The 18,099-nt window shown below is 51.2% G+C and overlaps 5 protein-coding genes across 5 annotated transcripts; 3 read left to right on the top strand and 2 right to left on the bottom strand.

The window, feature by feature from the left end:
- The first annotated feature begins 1,221 nt into the window (after positions 1–1,221).
- Positions 1,222–4,323, top strand: BU24DRAFT_150125 (acetyl-coenzyme A synthetase-like protein 1). Its single transcript, XM_033521249.1, has 6 exons — positions 1,222–1,416; positions 2,031–3,225; positions 3,287–3,547; positions 3,611–3,740; positions 3,842–4,116; positions 4,231–4,323. Exons 1-6 carry the CDS (start codon positions 1,325–1,327, stop codon positions 4,291–4,293), a joined length of 2,016 nt encoding a protein of 671 aa, XP_033385755.1. The 5' UTR covers positions 1,222–1,324; the 3' UTR covers positions 4,294–4,323.
- A 1,020-nt stretch (positions 4,324–5,343) lies between these two features.
- Positions 5,344–8,191, top strand: BU24DRAFT_490587 (zincin). The gene is made up of 2 exons (XM_033533725.1): positions 5,344–7,737; positions 7,792–8,191. Exons 1-2 carry the CDS (start codon positions 5,728–5,730, stop codon positions 8,155–8,157), a joined length of 2,376 nt encoding a protein of 791 aa, XP_033385754.1. The 5' UTR covers positions 5,344–5,727; the 3' UTR covers positions 8,158–8,191.
- Positions 8,192–9,290: 1,099 nt separating this feature from the next.
- On the bottom strand, positions 9,291–11,115 carry BU24DRAFT_420461 (maintenance of ploidy protein MOB2). The gene is made up of 5 exons (XM_033527478.1): positions 11,051–11,115; positions 10,917–10,991; positions 10,159–10,322; positions 10,018–10,111; positions 9,291–9,967 (listed from the first exon to the last, which is right to left on the bottom strand). Exons 2-5 carry the CDS (start codon positions 10,937–10,939, stop codon positions 9,589–9,591), a joined length of 660 nt encoding a protein of 219 aa, XP_033385753.1. The 5' UTR covers positions 10,940–10,991; positions 11,051–11,115; the 3' UTR covers positions 9,291–9,588.
- Positions 11,116–11,334: 219 nt separating this feature from the next.
- On the bottom strand, positions 11,335–15,412 carry BU24DRAFT_388644 (uncharacterized protein). Its single transcript, XM_033525012.1, has 7 exons — positions 14,853–15,412; positions 14,784–14,799; positions 14,695–14,717; positions 14,516–14,633; positions 14,366–14,465; positions 11,989–14,318; positions 11,335–11,935 (listed from the first exon to the last, which is right to left on the bottom strand). Exons 1-7 carry the CDS (start codon positions 14,974–14,976, stop codon positions 11,515–11,517), a joined length of 3,132 nt encoding a protein of 1,043 aa, XP_033385752.1. The 5' UTR covers positions 14,977–15,412; the 3' UTR covers positions 11,335–11,514.
- Positions 15,413–17,043: 1,631 nt separating this feature from the next.
- BU24DRAFT_407443 (small COPII coat GTPase sar1) lies at positions 17,044–18,071 on the top strand (the record flags this gene model as incomplete). Its single annotated transcript, XM_033525807.1, has 4 exons — positions 17,044–17,060; positions 17,114–17,115; positions 17,453–17,772; positions 17,841–18,071. The coding sequence occupies 4 exons, from the start codon at positions 17,044–17,046 to the stop codon at positions 18,069–18,071; spliced, it is 570 nt and encodes a 189-aa protein (XP_033385751.1).
- Positions 18,072–18,099: the final 28 nt, after the last annotated feature.

Raw genomic sequence — 18,099 nt, 5'->3', positions numbered from 1 at the left:
GGAGAGTCATCGCACCGCACCGCACTACATACATAGCATGGCATGACATCGGCGGGGCAGAGTAGGTCAGCGGATGGGATATTGGCGGGAACATGTATATGTTAATTAGGGATTTTGTGCCGGCCGGGAAAGGAATTCAGCGAAATGGAAGACGAAACAGAAACAGAAACCCTTTAATTATCGTTTTCCCTCACCCTCTGTCTTCGCCAGGGCCCGCGGCTAACTGGGAGTGGTAGTTTGGGTTGTTGATGAGCTTGGGCGGCCGGACTAATGGAGTTTCTAGTCGCTCAATGTTGAAGACGACCGAAGACGACAGGGCTCGACTCGCCAAGGACATGGGCTATAGGGTCCGTTGGATGGTTGAGAATGGTTAGGAATGGTCAGGAACGATAGAAATCGTACGAAAATGCGTGCAGATGATACCAGAAGGGGTGTCTAGTGAACGGGCCAGACAAAGACGGTGGCAGCATATCCGTTCGTCATCTTCCCTTCTCCCCCGCAGCAGCGAGCACGGTAATGGTCGCAGTATAGCCATAGCCGCGCCTAATCCCAGTCAATCCCCAATCCCAGTCGGCGAGAGGGAAGAAGAAATAACGTAGGCGTGTGTGGAAATGAGGAGACGATGCCTCGTAGGAGGGATAATGGAGTGGGAGAGACGATGGCTATTGGAGTCTTCCATCGTAGCACTAATTCCCTATATTGCTTTCTCTTCTCTCCGTATGATCGCTCTCTCTAGTACTTCGCAGTAGGGGAGGCATAATAAAAGCGTCTGCCCCGCCCGTCCGTCCATTGAATAAGATTCAATCCCTTTCCCCCCTCTCCCTCTCTTCCTCTTCCTCTTCCTCTATTCTCACGATTCATATATACAGAATTCAATAACTGTTGCTGTTGCTGCTGTTGCTGCTGTTCCCTCCTGGATCACAGCTTCTGCTCTCTTCTTCTCGCCTCACCAAAGCTACTACACTCGTAGCTATCCACCAACTGCCCCCCGCGCTGCTCCCCCGCCGCTCACGCAAGGCAGCTGTTCTCCGAGGATCCATACCAGCTTCAATTTCAGGCGCCGACCGCAATCAATTCCCCTCACATTCACCTTCGCGGAGCCCTTTACCCGGCATTGAAGCGTAGAGCTATATCTAGGGCGCATTCTCCCCCCTGCCTCACTGTTCTGCTCGAAGCGCGGTCTTGACAGGCACAACCAGAGCCTCTCCATTTCTCCGTCCGTCCGTCCGTCCAGCCAGTTAGCCACTACACAGCTGTTAGGCGAGGCGCATCGCTTCTCGAAGCTCTCCAATTTCTACACAGACGCACACACTAGCCGACAGTCATGTCTGAAGGCAACGTCAAACCCTCATCCGCCCCAGTGGTCCATGAGGCACACGAGGTTGACACCTACCATGTGCCGAAGGCATTCCACGAGTACGTTACTTTCCAGTCAATTTCTTGATTTCCATCATTGCGCACCGTAATTTCCTCTCCCTTTTTTTCTTTTTCTTCATGGTTTAGGCCATATCACGAGCATTTCTCTGCAGATGGCGATTCAGGATACATTGGTATTTCGTTGGTCTTGGGGAGCAAATAATTGACCAGGGCATGGTGGAATCCGTTAAACGATGACGGAGCGGCTGCACGGGTGCAAGCTGCAAGCTGCAGCCCATAGGCCAGAGGCCACAGGGCTACTCTCCTTCTGGCCAACGCGGCACTGCGGGGAGGGTCAACCCCGCCATTCGCCCGAATCCACCGCATGGCATGCATTATTTTGTCTTGCCTGTCATTGCTTGCCCAGACGACATTCGCCATCAACATCCAGAAATACTCTTTTCTCACCATTCTCGATTTTCCCTATGACCACCCCCCGTCACAATTATGCTATGTTTTTCACTTTTTTCAATCTGTCACTCTTACGTCCATTCCATACCCGTTTTATCCGGATGTACATACATTTACATGCGCTTAATTAACGTCACGCACGGCTCGGTCCAATTGCACCGAACATGTTCCTGAGACATACGCTGACTGAAGATTTCCAATAGTAAACACCCGAAGCAGAAGCCCCATCTAGACGGTCTCGATCACTACAAGAAGTTGTACAAGGAGTCCATCGAGGAGCCCCACAAGTTCTGGGGCAACCTTGCCAGGGAACTACTCACTTGGGATCGCGACTTCCAAACAGTGCACGCCGGTAGCTTCGCCCATGGCGACAATGCTTGGTTCGTCGAGGGAAAGCTGAATGCTTCCTACAACTGTGTCGATCGACATGCCTTCAAGAACCCAGACCGACCCGCCATCATCTACGAGGCTGATGAGGCCGGTGATGGTCGCACCATAACCTACGGAGAGCTCCTCCGACAGGTATCAAAGCTTGCCTACACTCTTAAGGAGATGGGTGTGAAGAAAGGCGACACCGTCGCAGTGTACCTCCCCATGATTCCCGAAGCGCTCGTCGCTCTGCTCGCGTGTTCGCGTATTGGCGCAATTCACTCAGTCGTCTTCGCCGGTTTCTCGTCAGACTCCCTGCGTGACCGTATCATTGATGCCGAATCCAAGGTTGTCATCACTGCCGATGAGGGCAAGCGTGGTGGAAAGCTCATCAGCACCAAGAAGATCGTAGATGAGGCTCTTAAGCAGTGCCCCGATGTCTCCCACTGTCTCGTTTTCAAGCGTACCGGTGCCGACGTACCGTGGACCAAGGGCCGAGATCTCTGGTGGCACGAGGAGGTTGAGAAGTGGCCCAACTACATTTCCCCAGAGCCCGTGAGCTCTGAAGATCCTCTCTTCTTGCTCTACACTTCTGGTTCAACCGGAAAGCCCAAGGGTGTTATGCACACGACCGGAGGTTACCTCATTGGAGCCGCTGCGACAGGAAAGTACGTCTTTGATATCCACGACGACGACACCTTCTTCTGCGGTGGAGACGTCGGATGGATCACTGGCCACACCTACGTGGTGTACGCACCACTGTTGCTCGGTGTTGCTACCGTCGTTTTCGAGGGTACCCCAGCATACCCCAACTTCTCGCGTTACTGGGACATCGTGGACAAGTACAACGTCAGTCAGTTCTACGTTGCACCCACTGCTCTGCGGTTACTCAAGCGTGCCGGCGACGAGCACGTCAAGCACAAGATGGCGAACCTCCGTATCTTGGGATCCGTCGGTGAGCCCATCGCCGCTGAGGTCTGGAAGTGGTACTTCGAGATTGTAGGAAAGGAGGAGGCACACGTTGTCGATGTAAGTGGATTGACTGATCAATGGAAAAGTGGGTTTGAAACAGGAAAGCTGACTCGAATAGACCTACTGGCAAACAGAGACTGGTTCTCATGTCATTGCACCTCTCGGTGGAATCACCCCTACGAAGCCCGGATCTGCGTCTCTTCCCTTCTTCGGTATTGAGCCAGCCATCATCGACCCCGTCTCTGGTGAAGAGATCCACGGAAACGATGTTGAGGGTGTTCTTGCTTTCAAGCAGCCATGGCCAAGCATGGCCCGCACAGTCTGGGGTGCACACAAGCGATACATGGACACCTACCTGAACGTCTACAAGGGCTACTACGTAAGTCGTGTTGAACCAAGCAGTCGGTCTTCGGACTTAAGGTGCATTGCTGACATTCCCCAGTTCACGGGAGACGGTGCGGGACGAGACCACGAGGGATATTACTGGATTCGTGGCCGTGTTGATGACGTTGTCAACGTATCTGGACATAGATTGTCGACTGCAGAAATCGAAGCAGCTCTCATTGAGCATCGTAAGTCATCCCGATTGCCCAGTCTCTTAACTCCGAGAGTGATGATGGCATCATTCATGATAAGATAAACGATGAATTTTTTGATACTGACAACGTACTAGACTCTGTGGCTGAGGCCGCCGTTGTGGGTACGAACGATGAGCTTACCGGCCAAGCTGTCAACGCGTTCGTCTCTCTCAAGGATGGCAGTGATGCAAGCGATCAAACGAAGAAGGACTTGATCCTGCAAGTGCGCAAGTCAATTGGTCCATTCGCAGCACCGAAGGCGATATTCGTGGTTCCAGACCTGCCCAAGACGCGATCTGGGAAGATCATGCGCCGCATTCTTCGAAAGATCTTGGCGGGTGAGGAGGACCAACTGGGAGACATCACAACGGTAAGTGCATTTTGTGCCTCTAAGACTCGAACCCCCAAGTACTTTTTTCTTCTCTTGGGGGGGAGGAGTAGGTGACGCGTACTGGGGCGCAACAAGGCTAACGAATTATGGTAGCTCTCGGATCCATCGGTCGTTGACAAGATTATCGACGTGGTGCACGCTGCCAAGAAGAAGTAAATGGTTAAGTTAAGCGCAACGTTATTCGTGAATGGAAGGGAAGGGGAGTGCCAGTGGTAGTTAGAGAGTGCAAGGAGGCGGCGAGCACACTGGAACGGGAATGGCATGCGGCGGCACTGGGGAGAAACATGCGGGTGCATGCCAGCCTCTAGGCGGCTGATGTGCTTTGTAACCCATGAGGGTGATCCAAATCCTTCCTTTGGTGCCGCCGTTTTGGCAGATGGATGTGCCGAGCTCCGGCTGCGGCTTCGCAGGGCGAGGGCGCCGTGCGATACGAGTGTAAACAGTTGCACAGCGCACCGTACAGTATCGGAGGGAAGATAGGATGGTGGGAGGAAACATCTTTCCTGTGTTGTTGTTCTATTTATTCATTCTTCCTATTATTTTTGTTGTTACCCTGCCCCCCGTAGCTGTAGCTATTATCGTCGTCGCCGATGTCCTATATCCTGAATGCACGATTGTCTTACTCGTACGTTCTTTGTTGTGATTATTATTAACCATCAACAACTACTGTGAGGTACTAGGTACTAGGTACAAGTAGGATGTGGCACGAATAGTTACTCCGTCTCCTTGTCTCTGCGTCCTGCTATATCACACAAGACATATAAGCGAATCGCAGTAGTAATAGCGATGATCAAGGAATATCAGTCAGATCAGATGTGGTTTCTACGGTTTCTACTCGTATGTGGGTAAGCCGACACACATAAGAAGTTTGACGCTTTTACGCCGAGTGGAAAATGGGTGGGAGGAGCATGGGGATGTCTTGCAGTCAAGGACAGGAATCGTCTCAGAGGCGTTTGAGAAGCGCTTGTGTTGCCCGGTGCACGGATTCATAGAGAGTCTAACAGGGGGACATGGGGGGGGGGTCACTGGGGGTTCACTGGGGGGAAGATCAAGTCGAGAGACAAGAAAAGAGGCAAAGGACGAGAGGGAAAGGAAAACGCGGCGGGCCAAGATACCGCTAGACACGCGCTATACCCCATCTGGGTGGTACCCAAAGGACTAAAGGACTTGGGGGGCTGAGTGCATGCGCTCTTGTTACGGTTGCTGACGACTACTCTCTCTCTCACTAACTACCTTTCACTCACTACTCACTACACTCTACACACTACACCACACTTCACACTCGTACTCCGGCTCTTCGTCGTTCTTTCTCTTCTTTTCTTCCCTCACTCCACAAAGTACATTCCCTCTAGCCCAGCGTATGCTTGATTATCGTCCGATTCGACTTTTACTCTTGCGTTTTTAGCCCGTCTCCACACACACACTCTCCCGTAACAACATACCTACATAACTACAGTCAACTCACATAGCCCTCGCCACTATTCGCCTTATGTCGCTCGCTGCGTGGCTGTCATAATCCCTCCGCATCCCTCCCATCCCTCTCGTCCGAACGACTCCTAGACGGAGACCTTCGTCACTCAATCCACCACCATGTTGATTTCGCGGGCTGTTGCAGCCATTGCAGCCGCAACACTTGCAACCTTAGCCACCGCGACGTCCACTGCCCGAAACCCTCTCACCTCGATCGGACTCGCAAAGAACCCCTCCATACTCACTAAAAACCATCGTGTCACCGCCGTATCGACGTTCGATGTTGCTTTCGATTACGCCGGCAAGCGCGTCCGACTAAGCCTCGAACCAAACCACGACATCTTCGTCCAAGGCGCAAAGATAAAATACCTCGGAGCCGATGGCACAATCACCAAGGAGGAACCCATCGACAGGTCCGAACACAAGGTGTACAAAGGGTCAGCTTTTGTGAAGAGAGGGAATCGCTGGGACAACGTGGGCTGGGCGCGTATATACATCAAAAGAGATGGTCTTCAGCCGCTGTTTGAGGGCGCCTTCACCGTCGACCACGATCATCACCATGTACAATTATCATCGTCATACAAAAAGACCAGGTATTCGCTGGATCCGGATATTGATCTCAGAGATGACGAGTACATGGTCGTTTTCCGCGACTCGGACATCTCCGCCTCCCCCGAACACACCGAACTTCGCAAACGAGATGGCTCTGCAGGATGCGGCAGCGATAATCTCAACTTCAACATGGACTCACAACACCCCATTTACCAAAGCATGAAACCACGCGACGATGGCTGGTTCGCCATGTCCAAGCGTCAATTGGATGGTACTCCTGGCGGCGGCAACGGAGCTGGTGTCAATTTGGTATCAACAATCGGCAGCACCGCTGGCTGCCCAAGCACTCGCAAGGTCGCCCTCGTTGGCGTTGCTACCGACTGCACCTACACCAACGAGTTCAACTCGACCAATGCTACGCGCGACAACGTGATCCAACAGATGAACACTGCTTCGAACCTTTTCGAAAGCACCTTCAACATTTCCCTTGGATTGGCCGACCTCGTCGTTACGGATGGTAACTGCCCTACTTCAGTACAGCAAGCAACCCCCTGGAACCAAGCATGCAGCAACAGCGTCAACATCCAGGATCGTTTGAATCTTTTCTCGCAGTGGAGAGGTCAGCAGAGCGACTCCAACTCTCATTGGACGCTCTTGACCACTTGCAACACTGCTTCCGCCGTTGGCCTGGCATGGCTGGGACAGGCATGTACGAAGGGCGCCAGCGCTAACGGCGCTGGCTCTTCCGGAGAAACAGTAGCGGGTGCCAATGTTGTAGTACGAACTCCAACAGAATGGCAGGTCATAGCCCACGAAACGGGTCACACCTTTGGTGCCGTCCACGATTGCACTGCGGACGCCTGTCGAGACTCGAACACGGTCAACTCCCAACAGTGTTGCCCGCTCAGCTCTAGCACCTGCGATGCAGGTCAGCGATTCATCATGAATCCATCCACAGCCGAGGGTATCGAGAAGTTCTCTCCCTGCTCTATTGGAAATATCTGCTCTGCCCTCGGCCGAAACAGTGTTAAGTCAGAGTGCCTCAGCAACAACAGAGGCGTCACCACCATCTCTGGCCAAAGGTGTGGTAATGGTATCGTTGAAGGCGACGAGGAATGTGATTGCGGTGGCACCGAAGGTTGTGGCAACAACCAATGCTGCGATCCCCAAACATGCAAATTCAAGAGCAACGCCGTCTGTGACGACTCGAACGAGGATTGCTGCCGCAACTGCCAGCTTGCATCCTCCAACACCGTCTGCCGAGCCAGTACAGGATCCTGCGACCCCGAGGAGAAGTGTTCAGGCAGCTCGCCTTACTGCCCAGATGACAAGACTGAAAAGGATGGTACGGACTGTGGCAATAACCTCCAATGCGCCAGTGGACAGTGCACATCACGAGACCAACAGTGCAAGACTGTCATGGGTAGCTACACTCAGAACAACGACACTTATGCCTGCGACAACCGCAACTGCATGCTTAGTTGTGCTAGTCCAGAGTTCGGCAGGGGCAATTGCTATGGCCTCAATCAGAACTTCCTCGATGGTACTCCTTGCAGCGGTGGAGGAAGATGCCAGAACGTAAGTTGATCTTAATCTAACGACTCTGAACAATAGAACTAATTATATCCCCAGGGTCAATGCTCGAACAGCAATGTTGGATCCGAGATTAGCGAATGGTTCAAGAAGGGCAATAACCAAACCATTGTCATCGCTGTCGCTTCCGGTGTTGGTGGTCTTCTCGCTCTATGCATTCTTGGATGCTGCTGGCGAAGCTACAAGCGACGCAACAGGCAGAAGAAATATGCTGCGGCTGCTGCTGCTTCGGCAGCGCCATATGGCTATGGTGGTGGTAACAACCGCTCCCGAAGTCACCGAGGGAATGGACCACCAGGACCAGTCCCTCCACAACCGCAGATGGGCCAGCATTGGCAGCCTAGCAATGTTCCGCAACCGCCGCCGCCGATGTTCCAACGAAGCTCCAGCGTCCGATACGCATAAGCCGCCTTTATTTCTTGTTTAATCCTTTTTTTTTAGCAGCATAGCCTAGTGTTCTTTTCTTTTCTCCTTTACTTCACACAACCCGGATATCCCCTCTCTGCATTGAACCGGACCGCGAGCCGACACAGAAATCTCTCCCTCGGGAAGTTTTTCACATTATCTACGATGCATCTTCACGATCATTTTGCACCACTCACAAAAGGACAGGACGGGGGCGAACAGCTTCTTCCCCAGAAGAATTATTGTACATTCACCTCCCCCGCCTAACCACCCGCCCGATCATCTTGGCTGGAAAATCTTCCCCTCCCTTTATTTCGCATTTACATTGGGCGTTCTTTTGTTTTTGATTTTTAGTTTACGTCTCGTTCTTCCGTTGGCTGAAGGAAGAAAGGAGGAGAAAGATGACGACAAAGAAGAAGTAGAAGGAATCATGTTGGCATCTCATCCCACTACGGCAATAGCAACGACCATTGGATCTGCTTGCACGCCATGTGTGGACTTGGATATGGACAGCAAGCTGTAACGCTTGATCGGAGAGGGAGCCTACCCCTCCCTTTCACGAGAGTATATATATACATAAATATTATAAATTACCTGTTCCGTACCTCACCGATCTGTCCCGTGTCATTCTGCCCGATGCTTCGTCCTTGAAAAGATGGGTTAACCAAACAACTATTAGTTGTATGTGATTGAAGCTTTGGGGAATCTCGCTCTCTTCATCTCATTCTCTATGGAAGGGACAGTGTTGACATGTTTGTCCGACCATGGACATATACACCTAACTATCTATTCGTCTATTCATGTGTCCGTCTTGGTATCTCATATATCTACAAAGGAGAGAATTTTGTGGAATTGGATCCTATATATCTTATGCTATCGTATGCTAATCTACCCTGTCCCGCTGTTAGGGGAGGGAGGGCAAAGAGGAAGGAAAGACACTGCCCGTTTGGTCGTGCTCTCTCTCCGACGCAACTTCTTGCGTTGTATCTTCCCTTTCCAAAATTTCGTCATATAAGAGCACACGGGCAACATGATGTAATTAGGAGAGAGGTGTCGACCAGCCATCCACCCATACCAAGCAGCGTAGTCAGATGTGGTGTAATACAATACAATGAATTGCAGCAAACTACACGGTTCGAATTTCATGTTCAGGGGTCATGTTCATTAATACATATGTCGTAAACGTACGGAAAGGGAGAGAAAAAAAAGGAGAAGAAACAGAATAAGCTCCCAATCGGAACATGCATGCCCCAAACCTTGATTAGGTGGGGTTGAGAAGCAACAATATAAACGCCACCACCACGATCATGTAGAAAATGAGCCCTCATCGATGAAGGATGACCAATTGTGGGGGATCTTTCCATCCCTGTGCCTATTGATCAGACTTGGTAATGGACTTATACTTAATCTCCATGGCTTTCTATCGATCGATCAATCACTCCGTAGCATGCTCTCAACGAGGTCGCCCAGAGGACCCCAGAAATCCTTGCTACCACTAGCCAGGCCGTGCTCGTCAATGAACAAAACGTAGTGCTTGAAGCTGGTGTTCAAGTGGGGTTCGAGGCCGAGCTCGATGATGACGGGGTAGTGGTGGCAGTAAATGTGCGCGTACACACGGTAGAGGCGTTTGAAGATGTTGCGAAGCAGGGCTGGGAAGGTCTTGGGGAAGGGAACGCCGATCCTGCTAGGGAACATTTGCTCGTTGTCGATATTGCTCTGGACCCATGCCATGAGGTGCTCGATGTACTCTGGAGCGGGCATCTTGGTGGGCTTCTTGAAGTTCTCACTGTCTTGCCATAGATATTCAAACCTGCACAGTGTAAGCTAATTCGTTCTACGATTGAGGGACGCCACACATACTCGTCGGTCGCTTTCATTTCAGGGCATGTTTGCGGTGAGCAAAACTCTGTTATTGAACCATACAGCAGGTTGATCTGGTTGTAGAAGTCCACAACTATCCAAGCAGTCAGCATAGCCCCTGGCAGTGTGTCGAAACCTTACTGTTCACTGCTAGCCATTCGTCCTTGTCTTCCCCTTCAGGAAGCTTCACAGCCTTGCGCAAACTTCCGCTCCCTAACGTGGCTTCGGCATACTGTTTAAGTTGCCAGCTGCTCGTTCCTCGACCCGATTTCTGTGGTTTAAACGGCGCTCGTGTGCGAGGGTTACTAGAAAGAGAAGAATGTAAGCTTAATCTTTGAGACAAAACCCCATCATTGCCCAGATTCTGTGTTATCCCTCGACCCTGTGATGGCGAGGCAATATATCCACTGGCTGGAATTCCATATCCTTGCCTGGGGTGGCCAAGATGATCCGTTGAGAGTTTTGCGGAGCTTGGGGAGCGACCTCCTGGCACTAGCTGGTAGGAGTACTGTTCGCTAGCATGACTATCGCCGCTGGGAGGTAAAAGCGGACTTGAATATGGAGTAGGAGGTGGGAAGCCTGGCTCCCGACCGTATACACCATGGTTCAATCCTGCTTCCAAATCCAGCGAAGGTGTCAGACCAACTCGAGGAGTCCGAAGTGCTTCTCCGATTCTCTGAAGTGGACTCTTGTATGCCGATTGAGGCCTGGCAGGTGCCAGAGCTTCAAATGATCCGTCAGAGGTCTCGGTCCAGATGTCTTTGCCATGGCCCAACTGTAACTGTTGCGCGGAGATCATCGCAACGTCCAGGTTGTTGTGGTTCTGGGCAAGGATAGGCGGGAGCGGTTTGGGCTTGCTGGACAATGTAGGGGTACAATCAGATGCAGCAGATACGAACATTGTGGTGATAAATCCTGACATTCTTCCAGGCTTCGTTCTTTGGTCTTATGAAGTGAACGTTGTCGAGGGCGACCTGCATTACATTCCGATTGTTAGCGAGGCAATTGCTGCGGGGTTAAGGAATGCACAGACCTGCGCGGTACAAAGAATTGGGGACCTGGAGAGTGGCAATGAGGAACACTCACAGATTGGGGTTTAAAAGAAGGTGGAAAGAAAGACTTTGACTGGATGTGCATGAACTTTCGAAGTAATGTTGGGGTTGAGGGCTCAAGTCCTTGTTTGTGAGCATAAACAGTCCCCGCCGCGCTAAGCTGCATCCGGCAAGCTCACGTTCGCACGTGAGAGGCGTTCACGCGTCATGTTGGAGGTGCGAATCACAATTCGTACTTAACTAATTTGTCGAGTTGTTATTTGATATCTAAGGGTATGGACAAAGAACAATCGTGATAGCTATTTATGTACGCCACGTTATAAGGAAAATGCATTACAGTGCGCCGCTGAATGCAGGAAACTTTTGCAGTCTACAGGAAAATTGATATGTCGCTGCTACGGTGATCCGTTCCTTTTTCAACCTCTTTCCGGCTGGAGGACATGGTTCATCGTGAGAAATACTCGTCGTCTTCGTCATTGCGATGGCCATTTGTTCTCTTCTTCATGGCTCCGTCGATAGAAGCTTCGAACTCCGCTGCATCAAGTTCCTCTGATCCGTTGCTTCTGATCTTCTCCAACTGATCGCTAACGTAGTGTGCAACACGTTGGTCAACCACAGCTTTCTGAGCCAAAGCCTCGTCATTCAAGTAACCAATGGAGTTGCTGCGGTTGATGGGCGAACCAATTTCCTCATCGCCATGACTGGCTGTGTCCCAATCACTGCGAACACCGATCGACCTCGCAGTAGATGAGCGTCGGAGATGATGTGGCTTCTTCGGCTTGCCTGTGTGGGTGAAGATGTCGTCGAAATAGTGCGATGCTGCACTGGTGGGAGTTCGTGGCGTTTGTGGAAGACGGCAAGTCATACTGTTGAAAGTCAGTGGGGTTCTTCGCTCCAATTCTACGCAATCCGAACTTACCCAGTATCATGAATCAACTTCGCGATCAAACCTGTCCACCCACATTGATGGGTGGCGCCCAATCCACGACCAGAATCTCCGTCAAAGAACTCATGGTACCACATATAATCCTTCCAGTGCGGATCGTAGTCTAGCATCTCATTTCCATCGTGGATGGCTCTTCTACCGTCATCGCCTCGGGCAAACAGATGCTGGATCCTATGTTGGATTTCCTCGGCAACATGGCCGAGATGCATGTAGTCTCCTGACCCTGTAGGGCATTCGACCTGCAGCTTGTGTCCATAGTACAGGTAGAATCTTTGGAGCGACTCGATCAAGAGGAAGTTGACAGCAAGCCAGATTGGTCCTCGCCAATTGCTGTTGCCTCCGAAGAGACCACTATCTGAATCGCCAGGTACATAGCTGACCTGGAAAGTCTGGCCATTAACGTCCATTGAGTAAGGATGGTCCTTGTGATACTTTGAAAGCGAGCGGATTCCGTGGTCGGCAAAGAATTCGTCCTCGTCAAGCATACGTTGAAGAATGCGTTTTAGGCGGTCTTCGCTCACGAGTGAGAGGAGGAGTCGGTCGTCCTTGCCACGTTTCTTCATGGATGCAATATTGCGCTCCGCAGTATCGTTCTTGTTTTTGATGAACCAGTCAACTCTCTTTTTGAAGTCGGGGAATCGGTTGATCACTTCAGGCTCGAGAGTCAATGTTGCGTACAATGGAATCAGGCCCACAAGAGATCGGACGGGCATCTGATGGCTCCATGGCCCTCCCCAGGAGATGGCATCATAATAGAAGCCATCCTCATCGTTCCAGAGGGGCTTTGCTTCATCGCCTTTTCGAAATTGCATAGCCTCGCTGATCAGAATGAAATGCTCAAAAAACTTTGAGGCCATATCTTCATAGATACGGCGGCGTTTGGCGAGTTCCAGGCACATGTTCAGCATGTTGAGACAGTAGAAGCCCATCCAGCCAGTGCTGTCCGCCTGTTCCAGGATACCTCCAGTCGGCAAAGGCTCCGAACGGTTGAAAAGACCAATGTTGTCAAGACCAAGGAATCCACCTTCGAAGACATTGCTGCCATTGGCATCCTTCCGGTTGACCCACCAAGTGAAATTGAGAAGCAGCTTTTGGAAAACTCTCTCCAAGAAATCAAAATCTTCGCGACCATACATCTTTCGCTCCATCTTGAACACCCGGAACGTGGCCCAAGCATGGACAGGGGGGTTCACATCTCCAAAATTCCATTCGTAGGCCGGCAACTGTCCATTGGGATGCATGTACCATTCACGAGTAAACAGATCCAATTGCTTCTTCGCAAAATCCGGATCAATCATCGCGAGGGGTATGCAGTGGAAAGCGCTGTCCCACGCTGCAAAGAAAGGATACTCCCATGAATCCGGCATGGAAAGAATGTCATCCAGATACATGTGTTTCCACTCTTTGTTCCTGATATCCTTTCGGCTCGCTGGTGGTGGGGGCATCCCAGGGTCACCGTTTGCCCAATGATCCCAAACGAAGTGGTAGTACTGCTTGCACCACAGCATACCAGACAAAGCTTGACGTTGGACGTTCCTGAGATCGTCTGAGATCGGGAGTGGACTAACGCGCCAGTAGAACTCGTCAGCTTCAGCACGGCGCTGCTCCATGATATCGTCAAAGAGCTCTTCGTCCAGGTAACCTTCGTATCTACGTGAGAGTCTGAAACGCACGACCGCACACTCGCCTGGTGGAACTCCGTCCTCTTCATCGAATGCATACCAGGCAGCACACTTGGTTCCATGGCCTTGAGGGTTTACAGCATCAAGCTTCTCGTCTACGATGTATTGATGAATTCCATCCTTCACGTATTTTGTCTGATTCTCGCCTCCCCAGATGGCCTTGAAGTTCGTGTCGTTTTCAGTGAATAGGAGTTTTGGTTGGATGTCTTCACCGCTGGAGCCAATGCCAGGAGACGGAGAGAGCTGGAAGTAGCGCTCTCCAAGCTTGTGATGCTTGGTCTGGGCAGTTGTCGCGCCAACCTTGTGGATCGAGGGCTTCAACTTCTCATCCTCGTGGCCCCAAGCCCAAGTATTGCGAAACCACACGTGGGGGACAATGTGAAGCGGAGCAGGTTCGGGCCCACGGTTGTATGCTGTAACTCGGAAAAGGAGCTCTTCCTCATCGTCGGCTTCCTTTGCAGTCTCGATGAAGATGTCCCAATATCTGTCATCGTCGAAAATTCCTGTGTCAACCAGGTTATACTCTTTATCCAACTTGGTACGCTCGCCGTTCACCTTAACGAGGTCTTCGTAGGGGAATTTGCGCTGGGGATATTTGTAGAGGAATTTCATATAAGAGTGCTTTGAAAACGTTAGACTCGAATGCAATTGTAAGGTGAGATACGCACAGTTGGGGTATTATCGAGGTGGAAATGGCATTCCTTGATCGACTCGCCATGGTTACCCTGAGGATTCGACAGACCAAACAATCTCTCTTTCAAGAAGTCGCTACAGCAATGTCAGTCAAGGCGCTCTAGATGTCCATGGAGGCGACGTACTCCTTCTCGTTCCAAAAGGCAAATGCGATGTTCTGCAATCCATGCGAATCGGAGACACCAGCAATGCCATCTTCACCCCAACGGAAGGCTCGCGTCCTCGCCATGTCGTGTGTGAAGTCTGTCGTGTTCTGTCAGCTTACAAGATTGTCCGTCAGCTACCCGGAAGTCGAATCACTTACGGCTCCATGCATCTCCATCCTGGCTGTAGGCAATTGATGGTCAGTACATGGACAGATTAAGGAAAAGCATAGAACCTTATGAAACTTACGAATAATCTTCGCGCACTGTTCGGGAGGTTAGCAATTGGACAGCAAGAAAGTTAGCGATCGCAACTGACCAGTAGCCCATTGTCTCTCAGCAACATATGGACCCCACCGTTTCCAGTAGGCTGTGCGTTCTCTGTCCTGTTTCAGACGCTTTTCTTCCTCACAGAGGTACTCTTGGTTTTCAATGAGAACCATGGCTTCGAATTAGGAGGAAATGAATAGAGATAATAATGGTAGGAAGGGTTTCGGGGGGTTATATAGGTAGGGAGGTGGGCGGGAAGCGGTGTGCGTCAATCGGAGGCAGTCAGACAGGCAATCGGAATCGATGGTCGCAGGCGCGGGGAAGAGAATGGAGAGGAAACAGTTGCGGGTCTAGGACTGTTTGACTTCAGTACCGAGCGCAACAATTGACACTCCGGTCTGAAAAAGGTAGAGATTGTATGGAGGTGGGAGGAAGAGGGGGAGGAGAGAAAACAAAAAAAAAGACGGGCGGAGGTAGGTCGGTTTTGAGGGAAGGGCAACAACTGCGGGCGGCGATGCATGCAGGAACTCACGATGATGGAGGATGTGGGATGGGATGGGAAGGATGTCATAGACCATATCTACCACGGTAGACTAAGGATGGAGATTGTCTGTGCTTTCCGCTGGTTTTCTGCTTATCGGCCGCTGCACTGCACAAAAATAAGCACAACAACCAACCCCCAATAATCAATCGAACCTTCAAACGTTCAAAACCTTGGTTTTTTTTTCTTCTCCTCTGGCGTTGCTACTCGGCGGTGCTCGCCCTGTTTCATCGGGTTCATCTCCACTACGGCCCACGCCTTTGTATGCAGTGATAGCAGTCTAGACCCGAGTTAACCTACTGCCAACTCCTCAACTTAAATTATCGATTCAACGTATTGCATTCATCGTCATCGTCATCGTGTGTACTCGTATGTATCCCTAAGGGGGGATGCACATGAAGAGACTTCCATAGCTGACTTGGTTGCTTGCTCGACACCAATACATAATGCAATGCATCCCGGAGCCGCATGGCACTTCCGACCAGATGGACAACAAGCCAATTGAGAAAGGAAGAAAAGCCTACACGCCCAATGATTTATCAATGCCAATACACAAGTGTCGCTGCGTAATACTGTCAAACCTCCCGCCGGCGATCTTCTAGTACCAAAAGGAATCCATTAACTACTCAGTAGCCTACCCATACCTTACTCGTATTCCCTACCTAATTGGAAGTCTAGCCAACCATTTCCTCCCTCAACAAGGTCTGGGATCGGTCGATCGAATGGTTTTCTGTAGAGCGGCCTGCATTCTACGCGAGCAGTAACCACAATGCGCATGTCCATCATTGGTCTCGCTTTACGAAGAAAAGCAGGAGTACTTTGACTCTAGGTCCATACAGGTATGTACAGACTTGCAACATCCTCGCAAGCCGATGCCTCGAAGCGAACCCGTCTTGTCCTTGAACGAGTTAAACCTGGAATGGAGTTGGACTTTGAACGATTTCCTGTACAGTACAAGTTAGGTACAGACCGACCTTAGTCGCCCGGCCACATGGGTTTGCTCGCTTCGCTCGCAAGAACGCTAAATAAAGTCGTCATTGCAGAATGGTTCTGTACATCGCGGAATGGTTTACACAGCACTCCGTGTGGAGTAGTCAGTTGCAGTTCACTTATGAGATACATTACTCGTAGCATCTCCCCCTCCCAGGCCTATACAGGTATACACCTGGAGTATCATTCATGTGGCACAGCGAAGTCTTCGAGAGAACCTCTAGCAAAGCACGGAGCAGAAGAGAGCCTCTTGGGGGCATGCCTTGGAACAACACCCCAGTCGGTCGTTTGAAACGGGAGGAAGAACATCTTGCTGTAAGCCACATATGCAATGTTGGCCTGCGCGCATTGATATCGGTGAACAGACAAAAACAGCAAGGCAAGACTGTTCTCAATCCACGTCCCTAGACCTTGCAAGTACGAGTAATGGACTATAATTGGGTTGACCGTGCACCAACAATGTATGTATTGTAGTATTGTATGTGCATTCTTGAGAGGCTGAGAGCACATCGTCGGCTTTGATCTTCGCCAAAGACATGGTCAAGATACCGCTAAAGACACCCGTTCCGCTGTGCACGTGACCATGCCAAGGCAATGGAGCCAGAACATCGCCAGACCGCCGCAAGACTCCCGAAATCTTGCCTTCGTTCACCACCGCAACAGCCCAAACACTTCCACAACCCTACGCATCTGAAATAGTATTGCAGCCATGTGGATCATAAATTGGTGAGTCCAGTACCTCTCTGAATCGACGAAAATCCCGCTAACCCGTTTCATAGGTGTAAGTATTTCCATGTACCTCCATGCCCGCATCCCAAATGTCCACACGAGCCTGTCCTCCAGAACACATGCCAGAGAAATCACACGTTTCCCAACCACATCTCTGCGACCTCTCGGAACCCCTTCAGTGATGGGGTTTCCCTTTAGAGCCACAGGCTGGCACAGAACACAGCCAGCGGCCTCAGCGGCCTCCTCAGGCGCCGGCCATAATCGCAACGTGTTGCTCCAATGGAACTTGTGTCAAAGCACTCCATGTCCTCACCCGAGACATTTACGCACTTAACCCATACAACCGATACATCACCACCAAGAAATGCATTGCTGATAGCAACACCTAGTTTACGATGTCCTCGCCTCCCTCGGCCTCCTCAACAAGCATGCCAAACTCCTCTTCCTCGGCCTTGACAATGCCGGAAAGACGACCCTCCTCCACATGCTCAAGAACGACCGTGTGGCAGTCCTCCAGCCCACTCTTCACCCCACCTCAGAAGAGCTCTCCATAGGAAACGTCAAGTTCACCACCTTCGATCTCGGAGGTCACGCACAGGCCAGGCGTCTCTGGCGCGACTACTTCCCTGAAGTCAGCGGCATCGTCTTCCTTGTCGATGCAAAGGACCACGAGCGGTTGGCTGAGTCCAAGGCAGAGCTCGATGCTCTCGTAAGGCAATCCCCAATATCCCTAGGACACAGTCCTTCTTGAACATGAAAGACTGATTTGATTTCCAGCTCGCCATGGAGGAGCTTGCCAGCACCCCCTTCGTCGTCTTGGGCAACAAGATCGACCACCCTGAAGCCATCTCCGAGGACCAGCTCCGCGCTGCCCTCGGCCTTTACCAGACCACCGGCAAGGGCAAGGTCCCGCTCGAGGGTATCCGACCAATCGAGGTCTTCATGTGCAGTGTGGTTATGCGACAGGGTTACGGCGAGGGTATCCGCTGGTTGTCGCAATACGTCTAAAGAAAAGCGGCCACCACGCGCGCGATGT

The sequence above is a fragment of the Aaosphaeria arxii genome (genome assembly GCF_010015735.1).
Source record: "Aaosphaeria arxii CBS 175.79 unplaced genomic scaffold BU24scaffold_3, whole genome shotgun sequence".
In the NCBI taxonomy this organism is placed as follows: Eukaryota; Fungi; Ascomycota; class Dothideomycetes; order Pleosporales; genus Aaosphaeria; species Aaosphaeria arxii.
Note: the sequence above shows the minus strand (reverse complement) of the source record. Positions and strands in the feature narration are given on the sequence as shown.